Raw genomic sequence first — 14,998 nt, 5'->3', positions numbered from 1 at the left:
GTTACCCTGCGTGGTGTGTGTGTGGTTACCCTGCGTGGTGTGTGTGGATACCCTGTGTGGTGTGTGCGTGGTTACCCTGTGTGGTGTGTGTGTGGTTACCCTGCGTGGTGTGTGTGTGGTTACCCTGTGTGGTGTGTGTGTGGTTACCCTGTGTGGTGTGTGTGGTTACCCTGCGTGGTGTGTGCGTGGTTACCCTGTGTGGTGTGTGTGGTTACCCTGTGTGGTGTGTGTGTGGTTACCCTGCGTGGTGTGTGTGGTTACCCTGCGTGGTGTGTGTGTGGTTACCCTGTGTGGTGTGTGTGGTTACCCTGCGTGGTGTGTGTGGTTACCCTGTGTGGTGTGTGCGTGGTTACCCTGTGTGGTGTGTGTGTGGTTACCCTGCGTGGTGTGTGTGTGGTTACCCTGTGTGGTGTGTGTGTGGTTACCCTGTGTGGTGTGTGTGTGGTTACCCTGTGTGTGTGTGTGTGTGTGGTTACCCTGCGTGGTGTGTGTGTGGTTACCCTGTGTGGTGTGTGTGGTTACCCTGTGTGGTGTGTGTGTGGTTACCCTGTGTGGTGTGTGTGTGGTTACCCTGCGTGGTGTGTGTGGTTACCCTGTGTGGTGTGCGTGTGGTTACCCTGTGTGGTGTGTGTGTGGTTACCCTGTGTGGTGTGCGTGGTTACCCTGTGTGGTGTGTGTGTGGTTACCCTGTGTGTGTGTGTGTGGTTACCCTGTGTGTGTGTGTGTGGTTACCCTGCGTGGTGTGTGTGGTTACCCTGTGTGTGTGTGCGTGGTTACCCTGTGTGGTGTGTGTGTGGTTACCCTGCGTGGTGTGTGTGGTTACCCTGTGTGGTGTGTGTGGTTACCCTGCGTGGTGTGTGCGTGGTTACCCTGTGTGGTGTGTGTGTGGTTACCCTGTGTGGTGTGTGCGTGGTTACCCTGCGTGGTGTGTGTGTGCGGTTACCCTGCGTGGTGTGTGTGTGGTTACCCTGTGTGGTGTGTGTGTGGTTACCCTGTGTGGTGTGTGTGTGGTTACCCTGCGTGGTGTGTGTGTGGTTACCCTGCGTGGTGTGTGTGTGGTTACCCTGCGTGGTGTGTGTGTGGTTACCCTGCGTGGTGTGTGTGTGGTTACCCTGCGTGGTGTGTGTGTGGTTACCCTGTGTGGTGTGTGTGTGGTTACCCTGCGTGGTGTGTGTGTGGTTACCCTGCGTGGTGTGTGTGGTTACCCTGCGTGGTGTGTGTGTGGTTACCCTGTGTGGTGTGTGCGTGGTTACCCTGCGTGGTGTGTGCGTGGTTACCCTGCGTGGTGTGTGTGTGGTTACCCTGCGTGGTGTGTGTGTGGTTACCCTGTGTGGTGTGTGTGTGGTTACCCTGCGTGGTGTGTGTGTGGTTACCCTGCGTGGTGTGTGTGTGGTTACCCTGTGTGGTGTGTGTGTGGTTACCCTGTGTGGTGTGTGTGTGGTTACCCTGTGTGGTGTGTGTGTGGTTACCCTGCGTGGTGTGTGTGTGGTTACCCTGCGTGGTGTGTGCGTGGTTACCCTGCGTGGTGTGTGTGTGGTTACCCTGTGTGGTGTGTGTGTGGTTACCCTGCGTGGTGTGTGTGTGGTTACCCTGCGTGGTGTGTGTGTGGTTACCCTGCGTGGTGTGTGCGTGGTTACCCTGCGTGGTGTGTGCGTGGTTACCCTGTGTGGTGTGTGCGTGGTTACCCTGCGTGGTGTGTGTGGTTACCCTGCGTGGTGTGTGTGTGGTTACCCTGCGTGGTGTGTGTGTGGTTACCCTGCGTGGTGTGTGTGTGGTTACCCTGTGTGGTGTGTGCGTGGTTACCCTGCGTGGTGTGTGTGTGGTTACCCTGTGTGGTGTGTGCGTGGTTACCCTGCGTGGTGTGTGTGTGGTTACCCTGCGTGGTGTGTGCGTGGTTACCCTGCGTGGTGTGTGTGTGGTTACCCTGTGTGTGCGTGGTTACCCTGTGTGTGTGGTTACCCTGTGTGTGCATGGTTACCCTGCGTGGTGTGTGCGTGGTTACCCTGCGTGGTGTGTGCGTGGTTACCCTGCGTGGTGTGTGCGTGGTTACCCTGCGTGGTGTGTGCGTGGTTACCCTGCGTGGTGTGTGCGTGGTTACCCTGCGTGGTGTGTGTGTGGTTACCCTGTGTGGTGTGTGTGTGGTTACCCTGCGTGGTGTGTGTGTGGTTACCCTGCGTGGTGTGTGCGTGGTTACCCTGCGTGGTGTGTGCGTGGTTACCCTGCGTGGTGTGTGCGTGGTTACCCTGCGTGGTGTGTGTGTGGTTACCCTGTGTGGTGTGTGTGTGGTTACCCTGCGTGGTGTGTGTGTGTGGTTACCCTGCGTGGTGTGTGTGTGTGGTTACCCTGCGTGGTGTGTGTGTGGTTACCCTGTGTGGTGTGTGTGTGGTTACCCTGTGTGGTGTGTGCGTGGTTACCCTGCGTGGTGTGTGTGTGGTTACCCTGCGTGGTGTGTGTGTGGTTACCCTGCGTGGTGTGTGTGTGGTTACCCTGCGTGGTGTGTGTGTGGTTACCCTGCGTGGTGTGTGTGTGGTTACCCTGTGTGGTGTGTGCGTGGTTACCCTGCGTGGTGTGTGTGTGGTTACCCTGTGTGGTGTGTGTGTGGTTACCCTGTGTGGTGTGTGCGTGGTTACCCTGCGTGGTGTGTGTGTGGTTACCCTGCGTGGTGTGTGCGTGGTTACCCTGCGTGGTGTGTGCGTGGTTACCCTGCGTGGTGTGTGTGTGGTTACCCTGCGTGGTGTGTGTGTGGTTACCCTGTGTGGTGTGTGCGTGGTTACCCTGCGTGGTGTGTGTGTGGTTACCCTGCGTGGTGTGTGTGTGGTTACCCTGCGTGGTGTGTGTGTGGTTACCCTGTGTGGTGTGTGTGTGGTTACCCTGCGTGGTGTGTGTGTGGTTACCCTGTGTGGTGTGTGTGGTTACCCTGCGTGGTGTGTGTGTGGTTACCCTGCGTGGTGTGTGTGTGGTTACGCTGTGTGTGCGTGGTTACCCTGCGTGGTGTGTGCGTGGTTACCCTGCGTGGTGTGTGCGTGGTTACCCTGTGTGTGCGTGGTTACCCTGTGTGCGTGGTTACCCTGTGTGTGCGTGGTTACCCTGCGTGGTGTGTGCGTGGTTACCCTGCGTGGTGTGTGCGTGGTTACCCTGCGTGGTGTGTGCGTGGTTACCCTGCGTGGTGTGTGTGTGGTTACCCTGCGTGGTGTGTGTGTGGTTACCCTGCGTGGTGTGTGCGTGGTTACCCTGCGTGGTGTGTGCGTGGTTACCCTGCATGGTGTGTGCGTGGTTACCCTGCGTGGTGTGTGCGTGGTTACCCTGCGTGGTGTGTGCGTGGTTACCCTGCGTGGTGTGTGCGTGGTTACCCTGTGTGCGTGGTTACCCTGCGTGGTGTGTGCGTGGTTACCCTGCGTGGTGTGTGTGTGGTTACCCTGCGTGGTGTGTGCGTGGTTACCCTGCGTGGTGTGTGCGTGGTTACCCTGCGTGGTGTGTGCGTGGTTACCCTGCGTGGTGTGTGCGTGGTTACCCTGCGTGGTGTGTGCGTGGTTACCCTGCGTGGTGTGTGCGTGGTTACCCTGCGTGGTGTGTGTGTGGTTACCCTGCGTGGTGTGTGTGTGGTTACCCTGCGTGGTGTGTGCGTGGTTACCCTGTGTGGTGTGTGTGTGGTTACCCTGTGTGTGTGTGGTTACCCTGTGTGCGTGGTTACCCTGCGTGGTGTGTGCGTGGTTACCCTGCGTGGTGTGTGCGTGGTTACCCTGTGTGGTGTGTGCGTGGTTACCCTGTGTGTGCGTGGTTACCCTGCGTGGTGTGTGCGTGGTTACCCTGTGTGTGCGTGGTTACCCTGCGTGGTGTGTGTGTGGTTACCCTGTGTGGTGTGTGCGTGGTTACCCTGTGTGTGCGTGGTTACCCTGTGTGTGTGGTTACCCTGTGTGCGTGGTTACCCTGCGTGGTGTGTGCGTGGTTACCCTGTGTGTGCGTGGTTACCCTGTGTGTGTGGTTACCCTGTGTGTGCGTGGTTACCCTGCGTGGTGTGTGCGTGGTTACCCTGTGTGTGCGTGGTTACCCTGTGTGCGTGGTTACCCTGTGTGTGCGTGGTTACCCTGTGTGCGTGGTTACCCTGCGTGGTGTGTGTGTGGTTACCCTGTGTGCGTGGTTACCCTGCGTGGTGTGTGCGTGGTTACCCTGTGTGTGTGTGGTTACCCTGTGTGGTGTGTGCGTGGTTACCCTGTGTGTGCGTGGTTACCCTGTGTGCGTGGTTACCCTGCGTGGTGTGTGTGTGGTTACCCTGTGTGGTGTGTGTGTGGTTACCCTGTGTGGTGTGTGCGTGGTTACCCTGCGTGGTGTGTGTGTGGTTACCCTGCGTGGTGTGTGCGTGGTTACCCTGCGTGGTGTGTGCGTGGTTACCCTGCGTGGTGTGTGTGTGGTTACCCTGCGTGGTGTGTGTGTGGTTACCCTGTGTGGTGTGTGCGTGGTTACCCTGCGTGGTGTGTGTGTGGTTACCCTGCGTGGTGTGTGTGTGGTTACCCTGCGTGGTGTGTGTGTGGTTACCCTGTGTGGTGTGTGTGTGGTTACCCTGCGTGGTGTGTGTGTGGTTACCCTGTGTGGTGTGTGTGGTTACCCTGCGTGGTGTGTGTGTGGTTACCCTGCGTGGTGTGTGTGTGGTTACGCTGTGTGTGCGTGGTTACCCTGCGTGGTGTGTGCGTGGTTACCCTGCGTGGTGTGTGCGTGGTTACCCTGTGTGTGCGTGGTTACCCTGTGTGCGTGGTTACCCTGTGTGTGCGTGGTTACCCTGCGTGGTGTGTGCGTGGTTACCCTGCGTGGTGTGTGCGTGGTTACCCTGCGTGGTGTGTGCGTGGTTACCCTGCGTGGTGTGTGTGTGGTTACCCTGCGTGGTGTGTGTGTGGTTACCCTGCGTGGTGTGTGCGTGGTTACCCTGCGTGGTGTGTGCGTGGTTACCCTGCATGGTGTGTGCGTGGTTACCCTGCGTGGTGTGTGCGTGGTTACCCTGCGTGGTGTGTGCGTGGTTACCCTGCGTGGTGTGTGCGTGGTTACCCTGTGTGCGTGGTTACCCTGCGTGGTGTGTGCGTGGTTACCCTGCGTGGTGTGTGTGTGGTTACCCTGCGTGGTGTGTGCGTGGTTACCCTGCGTGGTGTGTGCGTGGTTACCCTGCGTGGTGTGTGCGTGGTTACCCTGCGTGGTGTGTGCGTGGTTACCCTGCGTGGTGTGTGCGTGGTTACCCTGCGTGGTGTGTGCGTGGTTACCCTGCGTGGTGTGTGTGTGGTTACCCTGCGTGGTGTGTGTGTGGTTACCCTGCGTGGTGTGTGCGTGGTTACCCTGTGTGGTGTGTGTGTGGTTACCCTGTGTGTGTGTGGTTACCCTGTGTGCGTGGTTACCCTGCGTGGTGTGTGCGTGGTTACCCTGCGTGGTGTGTGCGTGGTTACCCTGCGTGGTGTGTGCGTGGTTACCCTGCGTGGTGTGTGTGTGGTTACCCTGCGTGGTGTGTGTGTGGTTACCCTGCGTGGTGTGTGCGTGGTTACCCTGTGTGGTGTGTGTGTGGTTACCCTGTGTGTGTGTGGTTACCCTGTGTGCGTGGTTACCCTGCGTGGTGTGTGCGTGGTTACCCTGCGTGGTGTGTGCGTGGTTACCCTGTGTGGTGTGTGCGTGGTTACCCTGTGTGTGCGTGGTTACCCTGCGTGGTGTGTGCGTGGTTACCCTGTGTGTGCGTGGTTACCCTGCGTGGTGTGTGTGTGGTTACCCTGTGTGGTGTGTGCGTGGTTACCCTGTGTGTGCGTGGTTACCCTGTGTGTGTGGTTACCCTGTGTGCGTGGTTACCCTGCGTGGTGTGTGCGTGGTTACCCTGTGTGTGCGTGGTTACCCTGTGTGCGTGGTTACCCTGTGTGTGCGTGGTTACCCTGTGTGTGTGGTTACCCTGTGTGTGCGTGGTTACCCTGCGTGGTGTGTGCGTGGTTACCCTGTGTGTGCGTGGTTACCCTGTGTGCGTGGTTACCCTGTGTGTGCGTGGTTACCCTGTGTGCGTGGTTACCCTGCGTGGTGTGTGTGTGGTTACCCTGTGTGCGTGGTTACCCTGCGTGGTGTGTGCGTGGTTACCCTGTGTGTGTGTGGTTACCCTGTGTGGTGTGTGCGTGGTTACCCTGTGTGTGCGTGGTTACCCTGTGTGTGTGGTTACCCTGTGTGTGCGTGGTTACCCTGCGTGGTGTGCGTGGTTACCCGTGTGCGGAGGCGGTGAGGCTGTACGTGCCGGGCACGAGCACGCGCCAGTAGTCTCCGGCGCGTGCCGACTTCACCGAGTGGTCAACGCTGCTCACCGCCACCGTGGCGTTGCCGATGCCGCGGCCGCTCACCGCATCCACCACGAAGCCCGAGACGCCGCGGTGAGCCTGGCGAGTGCAACGCACCGCGCCGCACCGCACACACCGCACACAGGGTAACCACACCACACACACACACAGACCACACCGCACAGACCACACCACACACACACCGCACACACCGCACACACCGCACACACCGCACACACACCACACACACAGACCACACCACACACACACACAGACCACACACACCGCGCCGCACCGCACACACCGCACACAGGGTAACCACACCACACACACACACAGACCACACACACAGACCACACCGCACACACACCGCACACCGCACACACCGCACACACACAGACCACACCACACACACACACAGACCACACACAGACCACACACACACACAGACCACACACAGACCACACACACACCACACACACACACACACACCGCACCGCACACACCGCACCACACACCGCACACACGGCACACAGGGTAACCACACCACACATCACACACACCGCACACACCGCACACACGGCACACAGGGTAACCACACCACACATCACACGACACACAGACCACACACACACCACACACACCACACACACCGCACATACACCATACACAGGGTAACCACACCACACACACACACCACACCACACACACAGACACCACACACACACACCACACACACACACACCACACACACACACACCACACACACCGCACATACACCATACACAGGGTAACCACACCACACACACACACCACACCACACACACAGACACCACACACACACACACCACACACGCCACACACACACACCACACACGCCACACACACCACACACACCACACACACCGCACATACACCATACACAGGGTAACCACACCACACACACCACACACACCACACACACACACCACACCACACACACCACACACACACACCACACACACCACACACCCCACACACCCCACACACACCACACACACACACACACACACCACACACACCACAAACACCACACACATTCACCCCACACACAACACACCACACACCACACACGCCACACACACCACACACACACACACACCACACACCACACACACACACACACCACACACCACACACACACCACACACGCCACACACACCACACACATTCACCCCACACACACACACACACACCACACACACACACACCACACACACACACACACCACACACGCCACACACACCACACACATTCACCCCACACACACACACACACACCACACACACACACCACACACATTCACCCCACACACACACACAACACACCACACACCACACACGCCACACACGCCACACACGCCACACACACCACACACGCCACACACGCCACACACACACACACCACACACACCACACACACACACCACACACACCACACACACACACACACCACACACACCACACACACACACACACCACACACACCACACACGCCACACACGCCACACACACCACACACACACCAAACACCCCACACACATACACCATACACACCACACACACACCACACACACACCACACACACACACACACCACACACACACAACACACCACACACACCACACACACCACACACACGCCACACACACCACACACACCACACACACCACACACACACACGCCACACACACACCACACGCACACCACACACGCCACACACACCACACACGCCACACACATACACACACACACACCACACACACACACACACCACACACACACACACCACACACACACAACACACCACACACACCACACACACCACACACACGCCACACACACCACACACACCACACACACGCCACAACCCTAAGAACCAGCGGCATCTCCACCTCCATCACGCGACGTTCAAAGCGTCCAGCGTGGGAGCCGGCCTCACCTGGTACGTGATGCTACCTGTGCGATGTAGCTCAGCGTGGGAGCCGGCCTCACCAGGTACGTGGGTGCTCACCTGTGCGATGTAGCTCAGCGTGGGAGCCGGCCTCACCAGGTACGTGGTTGCTACCTGTGCGATGTAGCTCAGCGTGGGAGCCGGCCTCACCAGGTACGTGGGTGCTCACCTGTGCGATGTAGCTCAGCGTGGGAGCCGGCCTCACCAGGTACGTGGGTGCTCACCTGTGCGATGTGGCTCAGCGTGGGAGCCGGCCTCACCTGGTACGTGGTGCTACCTGTGCGATGTAGCTCAGCGTGGGAGCCGGCCTCACCTGGTACGTGGTGCTACCTGTGCGATGTAGCTCAGCGTGGGAGCCGGCCTCACCAGGTACGTGGTTGCTCACCTGTGCGATGTAGCTCAGCGTGGGAGCCGGCCTCACCTGGTACGTGGTGCTACCTGTGCGATGTAGCTCAGCGTGGGAGCCGGCCTCACCAGGTACGTGGTGCTACCTGTGCGATGTAGCTCAGCGTGGGAGCCGGCCTCACCAGGTACGTGGTGCTACCTGTGCGATGTGGCTCAGCGTGGGAGCCGGCCTCACCAGGTACGTGGGTGCTCACCTGTGCGATGTAGCTCAGCGTGGGAGCCGGCCTCACCAGGTACGTGGGTGCTCACCTGTGCGATGTAGCTCAGCGAGGGAGCCGGCCTCACCAGGTACGTGGTTGCTACCTGTGCGATGTAGCTCAGCGTGGGAGCCGGCCTCACCAGGTACGTGGTTGCTCACCTGTGCGATGTAGCTCAGCGTGGGAGCCGGCCTCACCAGGTACGTGGTTGCTACCTGTGCGATGTAGCTCAGCGTGGGAGCCGGCCTCACCAGGTACGTGGGTGCTCACCTGTGCGATGTAGCTCAGCGTGGGAGCCGGCCTCACCAGGTACGTGGTTGCTACCTGTGCGATGTAGCTCAGCGAGGGAGCCGGCCTCACCAGGTACGTGGTTGCTCACCTGTGCGATGTAGCTCAGCGTGGGAGCCGGCCTCACCTGGTACGTGGTGCTACCTGTGCGATGTAGCTCAGCGTGGGAGCCGGCCTCACCAGGTACGTGGGTGCTCACCTGTGCGATGTAGCTCAGCGTGGGAGCCGGCCTCACCTGGTACGTGGTGCTACCTGTGCGATGTAGCTCAGCGTGGGAGCCGGCCTCACCAGGTACGTGGTGCTACCTGTGCGATGTAGCTCAGCGTGGGAGCCGGCCTCACCAGGTACGTGGTGCTACCTGTGCGATGTGGCTCAGCGTGGGAGCCGGCCTCACCAGGTACGTGGGTGCTCACCTGTGCGATGTAGCTCAGCGTGGGAGCCGGCCTCACCAGGTACGTGGTTGCTACCTGTGCGATGTAGCTCAGCGAGGGAGCCGGCCTCACCAGGTACGTGGTTGCTACCTGTGCGATGTAGCTCAGCGAGGGAGCCGGCCTCACCAGGTACGTGGTTGCTACCTGTGCGATGTAGCTCAGCGTGGGAGCCGGCCTCACCAGGTACGTGGTTGCTCACCTGTGCGATGTAGCTCAGCGTGGGAGCCGGCCTCACCAGGTACGTGGTTGCTCACCTGTGCGATGTAGCTCAGCGTGGGAGCCGGCCTCACCAGGTACGTGGTTGCTCACCTGTGCGATGTGGCTCAGCGAGGGAGCCGGCCTCACCAGGTACGTGGTTGCTCACCTGTGCGATGTAGCTCAGCGTGGGAGCCGGCCTCACCAGGTACGTGGGTGCTCACCTGTGCGATGTAGCTCAGCGTGGGAGCCGGCCTCACCAGGTACGTGGTTGCTCACCTGTGCGATGTAGCTCAGCGTGGGAGCCGGCCTCACCAGGTACGTGGGTGCTCACCTGTGCGATGTAGCTCAGCGAGGGAGCCGGCCTCACCAGGTACGTGGTTGCTACCTGTGCGATGTAGCTCAGCGTGGGAGCCGGCCTCACCAGGTACGTGGTTGCTCACCTGTGCGATGTAGCTCAGCGTGGGAGCCGGCCTCACCAGGTACGTGGTTGCTCACCTGTGCGATGTAGCTCAGCGAGGGAGCCGGCCTCACCAGGTACGTGGTTGCTACCTGTGCGATGTAGCTCAGCGTGGGAGCCGGCCTCACCAGGTACGTGGTTGCTCACCTGTGCGATGTAGCTCAGCGTGGGAGCCGGCCTCACCAGGTACGTGGTTGCTCACCTGTGCGATGTAGCTCAGCGTGGGAGCCGGCCTCACCAGGTACGTGGTTGCTACCTGTGCGATGTAGCTCAGCGTGGGAGCCGGCCTCACCAGGTACGTGGTTGCTACCTGTGCGATGTAGCTCAGCGAGGGAGCCGGCCTCACCAGGTACGTGGGTGCTCACCTGTGCGATGTAGCTCAGCGAGAGAGCCGGCCACAGCAGTGTAGTGCTACCTGTGCGATGTAGCTCAGCGTGGGAGCCGGCCTCACCAGGTACGTGGTTGCTACCTGTGCGATGTAGCTCAGCGAGGGAGCCGGCCTCACCAGGTACGTGGGTGCTCACCTGTGCGATGTAGCTCAGCGTGGGAGCCGGCCTCACCTGGTACGTGCGTGCTCACCTGTGCGATGTAGCTCAGCGTGGGAGCCGGCCTCACCTGGTACGTGGGTGCTCACCTGTGCGATGTAGCTCAGCGTGGGAGCCGGCCTCACCAGGTACGTGGGTGCTCACCTGTGCGATGTAGCTCAGCGTGGGAGCCCGGCCTCACCAGGTACGTGGTTGCTACCTGTGCGATGTAGCTCAGCGTGGGAGCCGGCCTCACCTGGTACGTGGTTGCTACCTGTGCGATGTAGCTCAGCGAGGGAGCCGGCCACACCAGGTACGTTGCTCACCTGTGCGATGTAGCTCAGCGAGGGAGCCGGCCACAGCAGTGTAGTGCTACCTGTGCCATGTAGCTCAGCGTGGGAGCCAGCCTCACCTGGTACGTGGTTGCTACCTGTGCGATGTAGCTCAGCGAGGGAGCCCGGCCTCACCTGGTACGTGGGTGCTCACCTGTGCGATGTAGCTCAGCGAGGGAGCCCGGCCTCACCTGGTACGTGGGTGCTCACCTGTGCGATGTAGCTCAGCGTGGGAGCCGGCCTCACCAGGTACGTGGTTGCTCACCTGTGCGATGTAGCTCAGCGAGGGAGCCCGGCCTCACCAGGTACGTGGTTGCTCACCTGTGCGATGTAGCTCAGCGTGGGAGCCGGCCTCACCAGGTACGTGGTTGCTACCTGTGCGATGTAGCTCAGCGTGGGAGCCGGCCTCACCTGGTACGTGGGTGCTCACCTGTGCGATGTAGCTCAGCATGGAGTCTCTGTTGGAGTCCCAGTAGCGAGAAAGTTCGGACGCGAGGGGGAACTTCTCGCAGCTCAGCTCCACAGTCACCTCCATGCAGCTCGTGTGGAGGTAGACCCAGTCCTGCATGCCTCCTGTGACGTACACGCAGACACACGCAGACACACAGAGACACACGCAGACACACGCAGACACACGCAGACACACACAGACACAGTGACACACAGTCACCTCCATGCAGCTCGTGTGGAGGTAGACCCAGTCCTGCATGCCTCCTGTGACGTACACGCAGACACACGCAGACACACACACACACACACACAGACACAGTGACACACACAGACACACACACACACACAGACACACACAGACACACACAGACACAGTGACACACACAGATACACACACACAGACACACACGCAGACACACACAGACACACACAGACACACGCAGACACAGTGTACACACAGTCACACACACAGATACAGACACACGCACACAGACACACAGATACACACAGACACACACGCAGAGACACAGTGACACACACAGATACACACACACAGACACACACGCAGACACACACAGACACACACAGATACACACGCAGAGACACAGTGACACACACAGATACACACACAGACACACGCAGACATACACAGACACAGTGACACACACAGATACACACACACACAGACACAGTGACACACAGTCAAACACACAGACACAGATACACAGATACACACACACACAGATACACACACACACAGATACACAGATACAGACACACAGACACACAGATACACACACACACAGATACACACGCAGAGACACAGTGACACACACAGATACACACACACAGACACACACAGATACACACAGATACACAGGCAGAGACACAGTGACACACACAGATACACACACACAGACACACACAGATACACACGCAGACATACACACACAGACACACAGATACACACGCAGAGACACAGTGACACACACAGATACACACGCACAGACACACACAGATACACACACACACAGATACACAGATACAGACACACAGACACGCAGATACACACACACGCATACAGACACACAGATACACACAGACACAGAAACACACACACACACAGATACACAGATACAGACACACACGCACACAGACACATATATACACACAGACACAGTGACACACAGACACACACACACACACAGATACACAGATACAGACACACAGACACACAGATACACACACACGCACACAGACACATAGATACACACAGACACAGTGACACACAGATACACACACACACAGATACACAGATACAGACACACAGACACACAGATACACACACACGCACACAGACACATAGATACACACAGACACAGTGACACACAGATACACACACACACAGATACACAGATACAGACACACAGACACGCAGATACACACACACGCACACAGACACACAGATACACACAGACACAGTGACACACACACACACAGATACACAGATACAGACACACAGACACACAGATACACACACACACAGATACACAGATACACACACAGATACACAGATACACACACACACGCACACAGACACATAGATACACACAGACACAGTGACACACAGATACACACACACACACAGATACACAGATACAGACACACAGACACACAGATACACACACGCACACAGACACACACAGACACACACAGACACAGTGACACACAGACACACAGATACACAGACACACACACACACGCACACACACACAGAAACACACACACACAGATACACAGATACAGACACACAGACACACAGATACACACACACGCACACAGACACACAGATACACACAGACACAGTGACACACAGATACACACAGACACAGATACAGACACACACACAGACACACAGATACACACACACGCACACAGACACATAGATACACACAGACACAGTGACACACAGATACACACACACACACAGATACACAGATACAGACACACAGACACACAGATACACACACACGCACACAGACACATAGATACACACAGACACAGTGACACACAGATACACACACACAGATACAGACACACACACAGACACACAGATACAGACACACACGCACACAGACACATAGATACACACAGACACAGTGACACACAGATACACACACACACAGATACAGACACACACACAGACACACAGATACACACACACGCACACAGACACATAGATACACACACACGCACACAGACACATAGATACACACACACGCACACAGACACATAGATACACACACACACAGTGACACACAGAGACACACACACACAGATACACAGATACAGACACACAGACACACAGATACACACACACGCACACAGACACATAGATACACACAGACACAGTGACACACAGATATACACACAGATACAGACACACACACAGACACACAGATACACACACACGCACACAGACACATAGACACAGAGACACACAGATACACACACACACAGATACACAGATACAGACACACAGACACACAGATACACACAGACACAGTGACACACAGATACACACAGACACAGTGACACACACACACACAGATACACACACACACACACAGACACACACAGACAGACACATGTACACAGAGATACACACAGATACACACGCAGACATACACAGACACACACACACACACAGAAACATACACCACACACACAGACACACAGTCGCACAGACACACACACACAGTCACACAGACACACACAGACAGACACACACACACAGACAGACACAGATACACACGCAGACACACACACACAGACACACAGTCGCACAGACACACACACACAGTCACACAGACACACACACAGACACACACAGACAGACACACACACACAGACAGACACAGATACACACGCAGACACACACACACAGACACACAGTCGCACAGACACACACACACAGTCACACAGACACACACACAGACACACACAGACAGACACACACACACAGACAGACACAGATACACACGCAGACACACACACACAGACACACACACACACAGAGACATACAGTCAAAGACACCCACACACAGACACACACACACACACAGACACACACGCAGACACACAGATACACACAGACACACACACACAGTGTACACACAGTCACACACACAGACACACACACACACACACAGACACACACGCAGACACACAGATACACACAGACACACACACACAGTGTACACACAGTCACACACACAGACACACACACACACGCAGACACACAGATACACTCAGACATACACAGACACACAGACACACCACACACAGACACCCTACACACACCACACACTCAAACACACCACACACACCATACCACACCACACACCACACACACCACACACACCATACCACACCACACA

The 14,998-nt window shown here is 57.4% G+C and overlaps 1 protein-coding gene across 1 annotated transcript in view; it reads right to left on the bottom strand.

Moving 5' to 3' along the window:
* Nucleotides 1-6,213: 6,213 nt before the first annotated feature.
* The window catches only part of LOC144954960 (uncharacterized), a gene marked incomplete at its 3' end in the record, with an annotated part of 49,688 nt that continues 40,903 nt past the window's right edge, over nucleotides 6,214-14,998 (bottom strand). The window contains exons 10-11 of the mRNA XM_078885328.1: nucleotides 11,539-11,681; nucleotides 6,214-6,383 (exon numbers count right to left, since the gene is read on the bottom strand). Coding sequence (XP_078741454.1) covers nucleotides 6,214-6,383; nucleotides 11,539-11,681 — 313 coding nt within the window. The remainder of the gene's footprint in view (nucleotides 6,384-11,538; nucleotides 11,682-14,998) is intronic.

This window comes from Lampetra fluviatilis, unplaced genomic scaffold (assembly GCF_964198595.1).
Source record: "Lampetra fluviatilis unplaced genomic scaffold, kcLamFluv1.1 SCAFFOLD_673, whole genome shotgun sequence".
Taxonomy (NCBI): domain Eukaryota; kingdom Metazoa; phylum Chordata; class Hyperoartia; order Petromyzontiformes; family Petromyzontidae; genus Lampetra; species Lampetra fluviatilis.
Note: the sequence above shows the minus strand (reverse complement) of the source record. Positions and strands in the feature narration are given on the sequence as shown.